Here is an 18,700-nt window from a genome sequence, read left to right on the forward strand (position 1 = left end):
TCTTTGATAATACTGTTATTCATGTAGTTTATTGAGAACAGATGGACAATTTTAGGAAAGAAGAATTTTTATCAGTGATAGAAAATTTTAATGAGAAAGTCTTCAGGTATATCTAGCATTTGAAAAATTCTAGGGGACTACCTACCGTACTTAACAAATACTTTAAAATTCACAAGTAAGATGCATAAATTAGCAATAATTTATTTTTTATCATTACATTATTAAGGCAAGTTCACAGGTCTTTGCTGCTTCTGTAGAGATGTTTTGAAGAAATCTTGGCACAGAGTTTATTATGGTACATCTGAATAATAAATACACGAAACACAGGCTGTCTACACTGGTTGATACTTTGGGGATTCAAAAAAGAATTCTTGTATAAAAGAATTAAATCTTATTTGAATATTGATGGAATATTTTTTACTTAGTGCCTTACTGAACTCTCATCAATAACACTATATAATAGTATGTTACAGAATTCTACTTTTTAAAAAAATTTTACTGTTTTCTGGAACTTTTGTCCATTTGCTCAAGGACACTAAATACTTAGGTATAAAAATTGTTATTTCCAAAACAAATAGCGTGATGTTCTGAAACACACTATATGGAAGATGATCCAAGAGTTAAGCAAGAAAGAGACGTGGCTAGAGAAAAGAAAAAAAATACTAAGAAGAATATTATATTAGATTTGAATGCAAAAAGGAAAATGATTGACTTCCCTAATTTACCACACGTAGAATGAGTTGTGATACTTAAGTATGTGAGAGCAGGATTTTAAAATAATGTGTGGAAATCTATCTTTCAAAAATGGTAAAGATTCATTAGTTGCTTTGCATAGCTTTTTATAGACTTACATGATGAAATATATAGTGTATTGTGTCTGCTTTTTTTTATTATTTCTATTCTCCCTCCCACCCACAGGGACATGCCTTGATTTGTGGATGTGTTTTTAAAGGAAATAGAAATATGTTCACTTAATACTTTCCTTTACAATAGGTCCGGTTCTTTTCGCAACTTTGTAGAGTCTTGCCTCCAGAAAAACCCTAAAGATCGCCCTACATCAAAGACACTTTTAAAGGTCAGTTATACTCTGTTATGTACACCTAAGAAATTATTTTAAAGAATGTGTTTTATCCTTCTTTGATTCCGCATCAGTGTTAAGTATGCTGTGCTGGGTTTTACTAAAATACTAATTTCATAATACCATTCTTTCTTGGAAATTTTCTTAGTTGCTAAGTTTTTCATTTGTTTTTCAAAATTAACTGCTTTTACCATGTCTGAATAGAATATATAGTTAAATATTCAATATAGTAGTACTAAATGACTTAATTTTTATACGTGCAAGAATATATTCATGAGTTACAACTACAAATTTTAACTCATGTGAAACAATGTCATTTCAAAGGTGGCAAAGCATAGTTTAACTTTGGATTTAATTTTTGTATCTACCATACTTTATATATCAATCTGTCCTATATAAAGTAATATGAAAGGAAGAGAAATGATGTGTAATACATTTACATAAATACCTTGGGAGAAAAGAGATTTCAAAAGAACTGTTAAAAATGGATATCACATTTTTATTTCCTTTTGAGAAATATGTTTTTCTGACTTAGCAATGAAAATATTTTAAAAGTAATGTGAATTCTATTCATTTTTCAATAGGTTTGGTTATCTAATTTAAATAAATTATTAGTATATGCTTTCTGTTCTCAAAAATGTTTTCATTTAGAGGTTGACATCTTATTAATAGCAATAATAGTATTGTTCAATTTAATATAGTTCTTAAAACATCTAGATAAGGCATTAGTGAGTAGCAGTTCACTATCTTTTTGTGACCCTAAGGAATTTTGTGGATTTTTCACTAGAAAATTAGACTTTCAGCATGAATGTTTTAGAATTTCAAAGAAGTTCAGTTTATCCTCACCAACACGCAGTTCAATATGCAAGGATATTGAAAGGATCATGTACATATTCAGTAGGGTTATTTGCAACTACAGTATGTAAAAGAGCAGTATAAAGTTTCAGTAACACTTAGGGAATTCTAGGCCCTAAGCACACTTACAGTCTCAAATGAAAGCCCAAAAACTAGGTATTCACAGTAGCAACAAAAGGTTTAGTACAGCTATGAATTTATGTAAGTGAAAAATAAGCAGGATCCATTTGTAGAAAACTATTAAATAACTTAGAATTACAAGATATATTATTTTCGGATAAAAAAGACCGAATATTATAAATAGTGCTACATACCAAGCTAAGGCTCAGGAAACGGAAGAATGTGACAGGCTTCTTACATTTGCCTAATGAAGGCAAAAGAAGCTCTTTTGGTAATAACCCAACCCACCAGGAATGGGTACTTGACCTTGGGTGATCCTAAACCTGCATATGTATTCATGTACCTGGTCCATTTTGTATATTGACATTATTGGAAGTGATAGGAAGAATCTGTCAAGTGTATCCTTCTCTTTGGCCTAATCACATTTCGGTTGCAGTCTGTCATAAGGAAAAAAAATAAAATGGAATAAAGTGACTTACTGTATGAAGCTATTTATCTCAGAATGAAAAATTGAAAATAATTATCCAGAATTAGAATAATGGTCATGTAATTTTGGCATGAACATTTGATGAAATAATCTGTAGGCATTATGAGTTGAAATAACATACTTATAGCAATAAAAGAGAATAATATATAGTTACAACTCTTCAGAGAAGAAATAAATTTGAGCTAATAAAGGAGATAAAAGTCTTAAAAGAATTCATGATCATCTCATGAACTCCAGTGTACAAGTCATCTTTCTGCAATCTGTGTGCTAACTATAAAACAAAATCTATACATGGAAAATTTCTGAGAAGAAATAAATATCCAAAAAATACCAAATGTAACAATGATAATCTTATAGTTCAATTTTCTTTCTACTTTTCTGTATTGGATAATGTTAAGCTTTATTAAATATTAATGGTAAAAATCACTAATACATAACATCTTTTAATCAACTGCTAGTGTTTTATGAAGTTTCATTTAAGCAACATAAAGAACCCATTATACCCAAGTAGTATGTTATGTAATTCACCATCAGTAAATACATTCCTGTTGAAATCTAATGTAATTCAGAACTGATAGTGTCTCCTCTATGAAACTAGTTCTAAGAATTTGTAAGCGTTTACTTAGGGCTCTATTTGGACTTAATTCTTAATGTTTACTTAGACACTGATTATTTCAACTCTGCCTTTTCATTTGGCCAACAAAGGTGTCATGTTCAAAGTTTTCATAAAAAGTACAGGGGAAGTTATGTAGGCACAGAGTGTATACATGTAAATTAAATTTTATAAATATAAGAGTAAAAAGCATAGCAGAATTAGATAACTATAGATTACATGCATTATCTATAATTATTTAGGATAGTAACTCTAGTGTCCAAGAAGGGATTCATTTGTTCTGAATGAAAAAATATATAGGTCTCAACCTGACTTTTGCCTTCTACTCTTAACCAGCACCCATTTCTTCTTCGGGAGCTCCCTACAACAGTGGTAACAGATCTCCTTCAAAGGGCAAAGGAAGAAAAAAAAAGAGTGCTGGACAAGCTGCGCAATCGAAAGACGAAGAAGGTCCTTTCCCAGGAGGCACATAAAGGGCCAGCAGCAGAAGCACCGGAAGAAAAGGTAATAACTTAGAAATGGCTCAAGTATTGGGGTCTCTTTATTGGCTTCTTTCCTTATGGAACTTCTCTTGCCAGGAATCTTTTATATCAGTGGTTTCCAGATTGTGTCTTCACAGTGATTCTCTAAGGTCCCAGGTGGAGAAAAAGGTTTTGCATTCTTTAAACCAACCTCTTGGTAGTGTACATTAGCATAGTAAAGCTCTGTGAAGTCTTTTCTTAGAGAAACCTGTTCAACTTTTATTTAATCTAGTCCCTCTCAAAATTCTGGTCTACTGAACACTTTTTTGCCTGATTGTCTGATGGCATGGGACACGCTTTTGGAAGTATTTGAAATTACAGGCTTTGGAAGTTGACGGTGCTCACAGAGAAGTCATTAGAATTACCAACCATTCTCCTTATCTTGTTTATTGTATAAACCTCTCCCCCAGTGCCTTTTGTGTAATGTTTGATAAATGTTTATTAAATTGGAAATTTCTTGCTTTTTTAAAAATAAGTAAGTAAATAAATAAAATAAACATGTGACTTAGCTAAATTTATCCTGGGGGGAAAAATTACCAAGCATTCTTATTCTGTTACTAAGAACACTTCATTCTTTTCAGTTGTGTATAGGGATTCATTCCTCTACAGGGTTCTAAAATACTCATTTTATAGGTGTGGAAAGTAATGCTCAGAGTGGTTAACTAACTTACTGTAGAAGCATATGGGTTCGGATTCATATATTACTCTTGAGACCAAGTTGTTTCCATGTTGCCATGTTTCCAAATTTGCAGTAGAAATGTTACAGAACTTCCTCAAAGGAAAATATAAAGCTTATGATTTGTGGAGCTATCTTTTTTAGTCTAAGTATTTTCTGTTTTCTTCTTTGCTCATGTCCCAATGCCAAAGCTTTGATTCTTTTTTATTGCTTTCTATTGAGAAAGATCCCTGCATTCTGAAAACAGGAGTAGTAGTTACTTTTCTTTTTAATAACACTACATAATTAATGAACTATAAAATAGAAGACTTTCTTACATACAGTTTTGGTATTTTTGTTATTGTTTTTTAGTTCTAACAGTAGTCACTAGAAAATTGGGGCTATTTTAGGTATATGAAATGCTTTAGTAAAGTGAAATTAATAAAATTCTGTCATTAAACATTAGAATAACAGCAACTTTTTAAGGCTGTGGATGTAAGAAAAGATCCTCCATATACCATGGGTCTGTATGTATCATTCTGCATATCTTAAAGAGGTTTGGTATGGTAAGACTATAATATTGGTGCCCAGATACCAAAGCCTGCCGGGTTTATTGGGAAGAACAGTCTTCCAATTATGATTAAATATATATGCAATTTTTAATTTTACATAAAAATAGATAGGAATTAATATTAAATTACTTAGTGGAAAAAGTTTAGGCTAAAGACTATATTTTCAGAAGAAAAGAAATATAAAAGGATTCAATAAAAAATAACTAAAAGGGATGTTTATAGGATTTTTAAAAAGGTTGGGGTTTGTTTTCACCATTGGAATCATTGAGAAATGAGCAGCATCTCTGTGTATACCCCATAAGATGTGTAGGAGAAATGGATTTCAAAGTAATGTCAAAAATTTTAGAGTAAAGACTACACTTTGGAAATAACTCTGATTAACTTTTTCACAGAGTTGGTTTGGCTTTTTGGTATTTACTCGTTGGTCACATTTTAATCTGTCAACTAACAACTGATAAACTTTCTGGTCTTGGCAAATACAAAGAATTTCTCAAAATAGACCACTAACATTCTGAAGACTGTGTGTGCCAAGCAGTGTGCTAGGTGCTAATAATCAAGAATTCAGGAGATAAAGATATTTGAATCTAATACTCTTTTCCCTCAGGACCAAGATCACGGTGTTGGACAGACAGGAGCAGTGCACAATATTGGAAGTCATCAGTCTGTTCCCCGTATGTCCAACAGGACCAGGAGTCAAAGCGGTAGGGTTAACATTCTTCAGGAAGCCTCGGATAACAAGGATGAGCTACACGTGATGGAGGGAATCAAAACAATTATGTCTAATAATTCTGCCATCCGTTCAAGACCTGTGAGTATTTGGATTTCAGTGAAAAAAATTTCAACTTTGCTAACTAGTTTTCCTAGTCTGGTTAGTTTAAGAGTTTGGGGTTTTTTTTTCCTTTGGTGTATCAGAAGTTTGAAACATAATTTAGGCAACTTATTTTAAAATGGCAAAAGGCCTTTTAATTCCCAGTTTAATGTCTGCATTTAGGAAACATGTTTTGAGAATGCAAAAAGAATATTTTTTAAGTCTTAGAATAAATAAATAAATACCATATAATGTATTATTTGAAGTTACTTAGATGAAAACGAAGGTATTTAAAAATAGTAAGTATACAACATGATATTAATGATAATGGTTGCCTTTGGGATGTGGAGAAAGGTTTAAGGTGGGTGATAATGAAAAGTGATTTTTGCATTTTCCATAATGTTTACATTTTAAAAATAAAACTGGGTGTAATTGTAGAAAATTACAACTTCTCAGTTTGGTAAATGTGGATGTTTTCTACTTTCACGTGTAAGATTTTAAATTTTCTTGAAAACATTGGAAGGTCAGGTAACTCCTTTTCACAATTGATAGGAATGCTTCCTTTTTAACTTCACTGCTTTCAGTATTACCAAAAGTTAGTAGGCACAATAGCTAAAAGATGGAAACAACCCAAGTGTTCATCAATACATGAATGGATAAACAAACCATAGTGTATATTATATATTATATATATATAAATAATATATAATATATATACGATGGTATATTATTCAGCTGTGAAAAGGAACAGTGTTCTAATATATGCTACAATGTGAGTGAACTTTGAAAAAATGCTAAATGATATAAGCCAGACACAAAAGGAAAAATATTATTAGAATTCCACTTATATGCAATATCTAAAATAGGCAAATTCATAGAAAGTAGATTAGAGGTTGCTAAGGGGCAAATAGAAGATGAAATAAATACTTTTATTTATTATTTTATCATTTTGGTGTCATTAATGTACAATTACATGAGCAACACTATGGTTACTAGACTCCCCCTATTACCAAGTCCCCACCACATACCCCAGTACAGTCACTGTCCATCAGCATACTAAGATGCTACAAACATGTACATGTCTTTGAACATGATGTTTTCATTTCTGTGACAAATACATAGGATAAAATGGCTGAGTCATAGGGCGTATGTATGTTTGACTTTCATAAGAAACATACAGGTATTTTATCTCAGATATGTCCTGCAAATATTTTTTCTCCACCTGTGATAAATTAAAATTTTTAGTTTTAAAATCCAATTCAAACAACCCACTAAAAATGAGTAAAGGCCATGAAAAAGCTAAAAACTTTTCCTCTAAAATCAGGAATAAGACAAGGATGCCTACTCACAACACTTTTATTCAACAGAGTATTGGAAGTCCTAGCTACATTATCAGGCAAGAAAAAGAAATAAAGGCACCCACACTGGTAAGGAAGAAGTGAAATTGTCATTGTTTGGAGATGACCTGATACTACATAAAAAAAGCCCTAAAGACTCCACCAAAAAACTATTCAAATTAATAAATAAACTATACCTCAATTTTAAAAAATGTGTTAAAGACTTGAATAGACACTTATCCAGAGAATATATACAAATGGCCAACAGCACATGAAAAAATACTCAATATAATTAGTCATTAGGGAAACGCAAATCAAAACTACAATGAGTACTACCTTATAGCCACTAGGATGGCCAGCTATTTTTTTGTTGTTGGTAAGGTATCATTGATATACAATCTTATGAAGGTTTCACATGAGCAACACTGGTTACTACATTTACCCATTCTATTGAGTTCCCACCTAACACCCCATTGAAGTCACTGTCCATCAGCGTAGTAAGATGCTATAGAATCACTGCTTGTCTTCTCTCTGCTATTACTGCCTTCCCCGTCTCCCCCCTCTACACTATGTGTACTAATCATAATGCCCCTTAATCCTCTTCTCCCTCCCTTTCCACCCACCCTTCCCACCCCTTTCCCATTGGCAACTGCTAGTCCCTTCTTGGACTCTGTGAGTCTGCTGCTGTTTTGTTAGATGGCTAGCTATTAAAAGCGAAAAACAAAAACAAAGATGGAAAATAACAACTAGGGAGCATGTGGAGAAATTGGAACCCTGCTGTATATTGCTGGTAAGAATGTAAAATGTCAGCTGCTGTGGTAAACAGTTGATGATTTCTCAAAAAGTTAAACATAGCGTTTCCCCATGACTCAGCAATTCTACTCCTAGATATATACCCAAAACAATTGAAAGCAGGTACTTAAACAAACGCGTATACACAAATGTTCATAAAAGCAGTATTCACAATAGCCAAAAGGTGGAAACAACACAGAGGTCCAGCGACAAATAAATAGATAAACTAATGAGGGTATGTGCATACAGTGGAATATCATTCAGCTATAAAAAGAAACGAAGTACTGTTACATCCAATACAATAGGGATGAACCTTGGAAACATGCTAGGTGAAAGAAGCCAGACACAACAGGTCACATGTTATATGAAACATCCAAAATAGGTAAATCCATAGACAGAAAATAGATTGGTGGTTACCAGAAGGGGAGATTAGGGAGCAATTGCTTAAAAGATACAGGGTTTTCTTCTGAAGTAATATATATGTTTTGTAACCAGATATGGGCAGTCTTGCAGAACATCACGAATATACTAAATACTACTGAATTGTCTACTTTAAATCATTAGTCATACATTATGTGAATTTTGTCCCTAAGAATCCAGTTTATACATTTTTTTCTTTACAATGGGGCAGTGGTTTCAGAATATCATGAATATACTAAATGCTACTGAATTGTTCACTTTAAATGATTAATCTTACATTATCTGAATTTTGCCTCTATTCGAGAATCCAGTTTGTACATTTTTTTCATTATAATCAGTGTTTTTTGTGTTGTACCCAAGAAATATTTGCTGACCCCAAGGTCATGACAATATTCTGTGTTTTCCTCTGCTCCATGATTCTGGATTTTAGGTTTAGGTCAAGTGACTCTTTTCAAATTAATTTCTGTGTATAGCATGATTAAGCATTTATTTATTTTGAATACAGAGAACCAGTTGTTATGGCAGGATTTGTTAAAAACACTTTCCTCTTTGAATTAACTTGACATTTTGGTAGCAAATCAATTGACTGAATATATGTGGGTTTGTTTCCAGATTTTACTGTGTTCCTTTGCTCTATTCAGCCTGTCCTTATACCAATACCACACTGTTTTGATTACTGAAGTTTACATCTACCAACTTTTCATACCCCCTCAAAACTTTGGCTAGATCACTTAAAGGGTGTCAGATGATCAGCTATGGAGGTACTCTTTTCTGATAATATTCCTTTCTTTTAATTTAAAAAAAAAAAAAAAAAAAAGCAGTTACTGTGTGCTGACCTCCAATGAGTTCTGCATAGTGGTATAGAGGGCATGTCAAAGTGTGGGCAAAGGGTCTGTTTGTTTCTAAGCAGGAGATCAAGGCCTAGCTTGGATACCCAGAAAATGAACTAAGATACGATATGAGGAGGAGCTTCCGGCATCAGCACTCTCTGGAGGACTTGTGCCGGGGGATGATCATCAAAAAGCCTCCACAGGGATCCGGACGATGCTGCGGTTGTGGCTGCATCCAGCCCACCATCTCCTGGACTTGCCATAAGAATGAGGAGGGAGATGTCTAGGCTGGCATGTGCATACAGTGAGACAACGAATTTGACCGGATCTGTACTGTTGGAACTCAACCAGGAGTTGGGAGGGGTGCAAGTTGTAGCACTCCAAAATCTCATGACTATAGACTATCTATGGTTAAAAGAACATATGGGATGTGAACAGATCCCAGAAATGGGCTGCTTTAATTTGTCTGATGGTTCAAGTACAGTTGGACAATATCCATCATATCATAGATAAATTTTCACAAATGCCTAGGGTGCCTAAATGGTTTTCTTGGCTTCACTGGAGATGGATGGTAATTATAGATTTGCTTTGTTTATGTCACCGTATTCCTATTATGTTAATATATGTGTGCAAATTAGTTAGTAGTTTAAAACCTATACATACTTAAGGTACTATACAAGAAGATATGTCAAAGAAATAATCAATCCTCCCAAGCTTCCTTCGTATGCTACATCTATAGCTTTTCTTCTTCCTTCCTAATTACAACCCTTAAATAGAATTCGTGCCTCATATCGAATTTACCGAGTATCATAATTCCTCCAGGTGGTAAAGATACCTCGAGACAAGTGCTGGGCATAGAAGCCACAGGGCATAAATCTGCAAAGAAGTAAAAAGCTAACCTTTGCAAACAATATGGCTTCTCTCTCACTTACCAACTTTACATTTCCCTGTATGGCCCCGGAAGATGACTGGTTAGCCAGAGACGGGTAAGATTCCTCAAGGGAGGAACAACCTAAGACAGGCACAGTCGCAGGGGGGCCATCAGGTGAGAATTTGGGGATCAACAGAGGTGAGGCTCAGAACCTCACCCCCCCTGCTTTGAGAGAAATCTTCTGCATCCGTGGATGTCTTGATGCCCTTGTCTAGCCTGGATTAATAGTTAGTCCATAGGCACACACCTGATCATCTGATCATCTACATTTGCCTTCTTACAGCACTAAACTATGTTTTCTACCTTTATCTTGCATCTACCTACCACTTCAGCATTTTATTAAAAATAAAAATAATAATAATAGTAGGAGAAATGTGGGATCAACATATAGATCAAGTACAAAAATCAAACGAATATTCATATTTGACCTGATTGTTTATAGGTCATATTGCATGATCAAAACCGAAAGTTTCTGTGATGACTGCCCTTGTACTGTTCACCATGTAAGAATTTATTCACTATGTAAGAATTCGTTCACCATGTAAGAACTTGTTCGTTATGCTTCAGAAGATTGGAGACTGACGAGAATTATGCTTGAGATGGATTAATGATTGTACATTGAGCGTTGACCCCCCTATACTGAATTTTATTGTTGTTAACAACCATTTGATCAATAAATATGATAGATGCCCTCTCAAAAAAAAAAAAAAAAAAAAGATCCTGAAAACAGTAAGATTTTTTTTTTAATTAGGATTTTGTAACATACAGTGTTACTGATGAGAGTTCAGTAAGGCAGTAAGTAAAATATATTTCATGAATGCCTGTCATCAATATTCAAATAAGATTTAATTCTTTCATACAAGAATTCTTTTTTGAATCCCCAAAGTATCAACCAGTGTAAAGACAGCCTATGTTTAGTGTATTTATTATTCAGATGGACCATAATAAACTCTGTGCCAAGAAAAAAAAAAAAAAAAAAAAACTTTGGCTATTCTAGGTCCTTTACATTCCCACTTAAATTTTAGAACCAGCTAGCTTGTCTGCTTTTTCAGATGATATTTTATTAGAAGCTGTTGATGGGGATCTCCTACATGAATTACCTACTTAGTTGATAGTAGACTGGTCTAAGACGGTTTTGAAAGAAAAAGGTTTTGTTTTACTTCATTCTTTCCTCTCCATTGTTGTAGCTTACAGGGGAAATGCCAGAACATGAGCAGGAATCTCAGCTCAGAGAACAACTGTCTGGCTGTAAGAGAATGACACAGCAACATCAGAAACAGCTGGTGAATCTGGAAAAAAAGTTAAAGGCTAAGATGGATAAGCATCGCCTCAGATTAGAGAAAGATCTTGAAACTCAGCGCAACACCTTTGCTTCAAACATGAAGAAACTTCTCAAGAAACATCAGGTGGCAGTGGAAAAAGAGGTAGCTGACCAGTATTACTAATGTGTTTATTCTCACTTGTGACTATTTCAAAATTAACAAAGATGGCATTTTGATGTTAGGGTATCTGTTCCCCAGAACTAGCAAGTCAATTGGGGAAAGGGAGAAATATTTATATAATAGGTAAAATATCAAGTGCTGAGTTAGGAACCAGTAGATATGGAATTATGTCCTGATAACTTGATACTTTTATCATGTAACAGTGGTTAAGTCAAGTAGATCAGATTAAACATGATGATGTGAGAGGTGAGACAGAGGCCTCCTCCCAAAACCACATATAACACAAAAATATAGTTAATACAACTAACCCTAAAAGATCAACAGGAAAGAAGGCAGCACCAGACTGCTTACACCTGGAGAAAAGAACAGACCTCAAAAAGGGTAACATACCAAAGCCATGATCTGGGGTGACCTACGCACTTCTCCCACCCCAGCTCACTGGCAGAAGGAAGAGAAATGGAGTGGAGACGGGGTGGAGGCCTAGGACTGCTGAACACCCAGCCCTGGAGATCTGCTGTGGGAGCAAGAACCTATATTGCATGGTGCTCAAGATTAGTGGTGTTGGAAAGCTAAGACAGGAAGAACAGTTAGACAGACTGAGATTCCAGCTGTTGTGGAAAACAGGGATTCACATCCAGCTGCTCTGGGACAAAAGAAAGGCAGGCAGTATGAGAGACTTCCTAACAGTGAGAGGGCTACTACATGGGCAAGGATTGCACAGGGCTTGCTGCTCAGGAAAAAGGACAGGTAGACAAAATTGTCCAGATGCACTCTGCCCAGCAGGTTGGGAACTTTTCAGGAACTTCAGGCACTCCATCCCCCTGGCTGGCTACACAGCTCCGAAGCCTTCCACCATGATATGCAGCGTGCTGCACCTTCCGGTAGGCTGGCACTGGCTTACAAACCAGCTGCCCCTGCCCTGGCGTCAGTCCATCCAGAGGGATTTCCTGCCTACAGCAGCTACAAATGCAAGGCATAGAGGGTTACACCTATGTGTTCGACTGACTAGTCTGGCTGTGGAGAGATGCACAGTAGCCGGGAAGCAGGAAACAGCTCTACCCAACCCCCAGTCACCAGTGTCACTCTGCTGAGACCCTGACATCACTCCAAGGGCTAAGTAACTCCAGGGAGTATGCTTTCAGGGTCCTAGAGGGTGCCACATACAAATATGAAGTGCCAAAGGAACCTGGTTCAAACCAAAATCCCCAAAACACCAGAAAAGAGGTCAAGTGAAAATGAACTCATCAATCTTCCTAAAAGAGATTTTTAAAAAATCATAAACACATCCATGTAGGTACAGAAAAATACTCAAGAATGCAGGAACAAATCCAGAACAGAGATCCATTAATTATGGAATACAATGTGGGGATTTAAAAGCAGATTAGATATGGTGGAGGAGACGATAAATGAAAAAAAATTAAAGAAGAGGAATGCAAAGAAGCTGAGGCACAGAAAAAAAGATCTCTAGGAATGAAAGAATATTGAGAGAACTGTGTAACCAATCCAACCGGAACAATATTTGTATTATGGGGGTATCAGAAGAAGAAGAGAGAGGAAAAGGGAAAGTGTCTTTGAGGAGGTAATTGCCGAAAACTTCCCCAATCTGGGGAAGGAGGTAGTCTCTCAGGCCATGGAGGTGCACAGATCTCCAAACACAAGGGACCCAAGGAAGACAACACCAAAACATATAATAATTAAAATGGCAAAGATCAAGGATAAGGACAAAATATTAAAAGAAGCCAGAGAGAGAGAAAAGATCACATACAGAGGAAAACCCATCAGGCTATCATCAGACTTCTCAGCAGAAAATTTACAGGCCAGAAAGGATTGGCAGGATTTATTTAATGCAATGAAGCAGAAGCAAGAATACTCTACCTGGCAAGATTATCATTTAACATTGAAGGAGAGATCAAACAATTTCCAGATAAGCAAAAGCTGAGGGAATTTACCTCCCACAAACTGTCTCTGCGGTGTATCTTGTATGGGCTGCTATAGATGGAAGTGTTCCTAAGGCTAAATAGCTGTCACCAGAGGTAATAAAACCACATTAAAGAAAGCAGAACAATTAATTACTAAGCAAATGCAAAATTAAATCAATACTTAATACAAGAATATAATACTTAATATATAAACAATGGAGGAGGAAGAAAAAAGGAGGAGGAAAAAAAGAATCTTTAGATTGTGTTTGTAATAGCACAGTAAGTGAGCTTAGACTCTTAGATAGTAAGGACGTTTCCCTTGAACCTTTGGTAATCACAAATCTAAAGCCTGCAATGGCAATAAGTACATACCTATTGATAATCACCCTAAATGTAAATGGACTGAATGCACCAATCAAAAGACACAGGGAAATAGAATGGATAAAAAAGCAAGACCCATCTATATGCCACTTAAAAGAGACTCACCTCAAACCCAAAGACATATACAGACTAAAAGTGAAGGGATGGAAAAAGATATTTCATGAAAACAATAGGGAGAAAAAAGCAGGAGTTACAGTACTTGTATCAGACAAAGTAGGCTTCAAAACAAAGAAAGCCACAAGAGCAAAGGAGGACATTACATAATGATAAAGGGGTCAGTCCAACAAGAGGATATAACCATTATAAATATCTATGCACCCAACACAGGAGCACCTACATATGTGAAACAAATACTAACGGAATTAAAAGAGGAAATAGAATGCAATGCATTCGTTTTAGGAGACTTCAGCACACCACTCACTCCAAAGTACAGATCAACCAGACAGAAAATAAGTAAGGAAACAGAGGCATTGAACAACACATTAGAACAGATGGACCTAACAGATATCTACAGAGTGCTCCACCCAAAAGCCGCAGGATACACATTCTTCTCAAGTGCACATGGAACATTTTCAAGAATAGATTATATGCTAGACTACAAAAAAGAACATCAGTAAATACAAAAATATTGAAATTGAACCAACCATCTTCTCAGACCACAAAGGTATGAAACTAGAAATAAATTACTTAAAGAAAATGAAAAGACCCGCAAACCCATGGAGGCTTAACAACATGCTCCTAAATAATCAATGGATCAATGACCAAATAAAAATAGATCAAGCAATGCAAAATCTGTGGGATGCCGCTAGGGCTGTGCTAAGAGGGAAGTATATTGCAATACAGGCCTGCCTCAGGAAAGAAGAAAAATCCGATATGAACAGTCTAAACTCACAATTAACAAAACTAGAAAAAGCAGAACAAATGAGGCCCAAAGTCAGTAGAAGAGGGACATAATAAAGATTAGAGCAGGCTGAAATAAAATCGAGAAGAATAAAACAATAGAATCAATGAAAGTAGGAGCTGGTTCTTTGAGAAAATAAGCAAAATAGAAAAACCCCTAGCCAGACTTATCAAGAAAAAGAGTGTCTAGAAATGAGAAAGGAAAAATCACTATGGGTACTACAGAAATACAAGGAATTATTAGAGAATACGGTGAAGAATTGTATGCTGAGTGACTTGATAACCCAGAAGGAATGAACAACTTTCAAGAAAAGTACAACCCTCCTTGGCAGACCCAGAAAGGAACAGAAAATCTGAACAGATCAATTACCTGCAGCAAAACTGAATTGGTAATAAAAATCTACCTAAAAATAAAACTCTTGGACCAGATGGCTTCACTGCTGAATTTTATCAGACATTTAGTGAAGACCTAATACCCATCCTCCTTAAAGCTTTCCAAAAAGTAGACAAGGAGGGAATACTTCCACCCTCATTCTATGAGGCCAGCATCACTCTAATTCCAAAATTAGGCAAATACACCACAAAAAAGTAAAATTATAGACCAATATCTCTGGTGAACATAGACGCAAAAACACTCAACAAAATCACAGTAAAAAATATATCAAACAGAGCATCTGTCATGATCAAGTACAATTTTTTCCAGGGATGAAAGTATGGTACAACATTTGAAAATCCATCAGCATCATCCACCACATTAACTAAAATAAGGACAAAAAGCACATGATCATCTCCATAGAAGCAGAAAAAGCACTCGACAAAATTCAACATCCATTCATGGTAAAAAATATCAACAAAATGAGTATAGAGGGCAAGTACCTCAACATAGTAAAGGCCACATATGACAAACCCAAAGCCAACATCATACTTAACAGTGAGAATCTGAAAGCTTTTCCTCTAAGTCGGGAACAAGAGAAGGATGCCCACTCTTTCCACTTTTATTCAACATAGTCCTGGAGGTCCTAGCCACAGCAATCAGACAACACAAAGAAATAAAAGGCATCCAGATTGGTAAAGAAGAAGTTAAACTGTCACTGTTTGCAGATGACATGATATTATATATAAAAAATCTTAAAAGAATCCACCCCCTAAACTACTAGTACTAAGAACTGAATTCGGCAAAGTGGCAGGATACAAAATTAATACACAGAAATCTCTTGCATTCCTATACACTAATGATGAACTAGCAGAAAGAGAAATCAGGAAAACAATTCCATTCCCAACTGCATGAAAAAGAATAAAATGCCTAGGGATAAACCTAACAAAGGAAGTGAAAGACCTATACACTGAATACTACAAGACATTTAAGAAAAAGAAGATACTAATAAATGGAAATAACATCCCTTGCTCATGGATAGGAAGAATTAATATTGTCAGTATGGCCATCCTGCCTGAAGCAATCTACCGATTCAGTGCAATCCCTATCAAAATGCCAACAGCATTTTTCAGTGAACAAGATCAAATAGTTCTAAAATTCATATGGAACCACAGAAGACCCCAAATAGCCAAAGCAATCATGAGAAGGAAGAATAAAGCAGGGGGCAGATTATGCTCCCCAACTTCAACCTCTACTGCAAAGGCAATTTGGTACTGGCACAAGAAAAGACCCAAAGGCCAATAGAACAGGCTAGGGATCCCAGATATAAACCCAAGCAAATGTGGTTAATTAATATACCGTAATGGAGCCATGGACATAGAATGGGGAAATGACAGCATCTTCAATAACTGGTGTTGGCAAAACTGGACAGCTACATGCAAGAGAATGAAACTGGATTATTGTCTAACCCCATACACAAAAGTAAATTCAAAATGGATCAAAGAACTGAATGTAAGTCATGAAACCATAAAACTCTTAGAAGACAACATATGCAAAATCTCTTGAATATAAACATGAGCAACTTTTTCCTGGATGCATCTCCTTGGGCAAGGGAAACAAAAGCAAAAATGAGCAAGTGGGACTACATCAAGCTTCTGTACAGCTAAAGACACCATCAGTAGAACAAAAAGGCATCCTACAGTATGGGAGAATATATTTGTAAACAACATATCCAACAAGTGATTAACATCCAAAATATGTAAAGCGTTCACATGCCTCAACACCCAAAAAGTGAATAACCCAATTAAAAAATGGTCACAGGATATGAACAGACGCTTCTCCAAAGAAGAAATTCAGATGGCCAAGAGGCACTTGAAAAGATGCTCCATATCACTAATTATCAGGGAAATGCAAATTAAAAGCACAATGAGATATCGTGTCATACCATTTAGAATGGCCAACATCGAAAAGACTAGGAACAACAAATGGTGGCTAGAATGCAGACGAAGGGGATTGCTCCTACACTGCCAGTGGGAATGTAAACTAGTTCAACCATTGTGGATAGCAATATGGAGGTTCCTCAAAAAACTAAAAATAGAAATTCCATTTGACCTGTGAAGTCCACTCCTAGGAATTTACCCAGAGAAAATAAGTTGTCAGATTCAAGAAGACATATGCACCCCTATGTTTATCACAGCACTATTTACTACAGCCAAGATATGGAAGCAGCCTAAGTGTCCATCAGTAGATGGATGGATAAAGAAGAAGTGGTACATATGCACAATGGAATACTATTCAGCCATAAGAAAGAAACAAATCCTACCATTTGCAGCAACATGGATGTAGCTAGATGGTATTACACTCAGTGAAATAAGTTAGGGAGAGAAAGACAAGTACCAAATGATTTCCCTTATTTGTGGAGTATAACAATGAAGCAAAACTGAAGGAACAAAGCAGCACACTCACAAACTCCAAGAAGGAACTAGCGGTTACCAAAGGGGAGGGGTGCAGGAGGGCGGTTGAGGAGGGAGGGAGAGGGGCATTGAGGGCTATTACGATCAGTACACATGGTGGGGAGGGGGGGATCATGGAGAAGACAGTGTAGTACAGAAAAGACATCTGTACTGATGTGGCATCTTACAACACCGATGGGCAGTGACTGCAATGGGGTATGGGGAGAACTCGATGATATATGTGGGTGAATGTAGTAACCACATTATTTTTCATGTGAAACAGTCATAAGAGTGTATATCAATGATACCTTAATGAAAAAAAAGTAATTAAGTATTCTGTTCTAGGCCTTGGGTACTTTGGTTATCTGAGAAGTTTGATAAATCAGTTAGTAGGTGATTTAGGTGTCAAAAAAACATTCATCATTCTCTATGTACTTTTTGGAAACCTTAAATTTATAGTAGCATTTTTATATCAGAAGAATTGAAGAGTACTGTAATATACAGAGAATGTTAAATTAAGAGGAATTAAGAGGGTTTCAGATTCAGATTTAGCCCATTTGTTTACTACAAATAAGTATCATTCTACTGTATGATAAAGGTGCATTTTTTAGGAGTCTTTTATGGAAACTGGTTTCTAATTTCCTTGGTGTCCCATTAGTTTCAATTTATTTTGATAATCACAGTTGTCAAGTAAAATGTAAACTTCTCAATAAATGTACACCATATCTTCAAATATGTCTGGCTAGTCTGCCCTGGGGCATTTAGAGCTACCCTGTTCACCCTTCCCTGCAAAAAAAAGAAGAATCACTCTCTCACAGGAACAGAGAATTTAGCAAAATAATTTCTGGTGTAAATGAATATTTGATTTTGAAATAATTTGGTGAAAGAATGTAGAAATATTTAGTATCCTGTTTGGTGTTGTACTTTCTTGAATACTTTGTAAACAGGTAGATACATTTTTAGGAAAGGAATTCATGAAACAGGATGTACAATATGATTTTAGAATTGTTTTATATATTTATATCAATATCTATACATGCCTAGAAAAAATTAGGAAGGGTATGCACCAAAATGTTTATATTGGTTACCTCTGAGTGGTAAAATCATGCAAGATTTTTCTTTTTTGTGTTTTTCTGTATTTCCTAAATGTTCTACAATGGATATGTATAGTTCACCCTCGAATAACATAGGTTTGAACTGCACAGGCCCATTT

At 35.5% G+C, this 18,700-nt stretch overlaps 1 protein-coding gene across 6 annotated transcripts in view; it reads left to right on the plus strand.

The window, feature by feature from the left end:
- Positions 1–18,700, plus strand: part of LOC108408551 (serine/threonine-protein kinase TAO1-like) — a 581,472-nt gene that overhangs the window by 543,600 nt on the left and 19,172 nt on the right. For 5 of the 6 annotated variants that reach the window (XM_073229189.1, XM_073229187.1, XM_073229186.1 and 2 more), the window contains 4 exons: positions 994–1,075; positions 3,490–3,657; positions 5,506–5,709; positions 11,207–11,443. In XM_073229189.1, the coding sequence (XP_073085290.1) occupies positions 994–1,075; positions 3,490–3,657; positions 5,506–5,709; positions 11,207–11,443 (691 nt within the window). The remainder of the gene's footprint in view (positions 1–993; positions 1,076–3,489; positions 3,658–5,505; positions 5,710–11,206; positions 11,444–18,700) is intronic. The other variant, XM_073229185.1, reaches the window with a different exon arrangement.

Source organism: Manis javanica, chromosome 2, assembly GCF_040802235.1.
Source record: "Manis javanica isolate MJ-LG chromosome 2, MJ_LKY, whole genome shotgun sequence".
NCBI classification, from domain to species: Eukaryota; Metazoa; Chordata; class Mammalia; order Pholidota; family Manidae; genus Manis; species Manis javanica.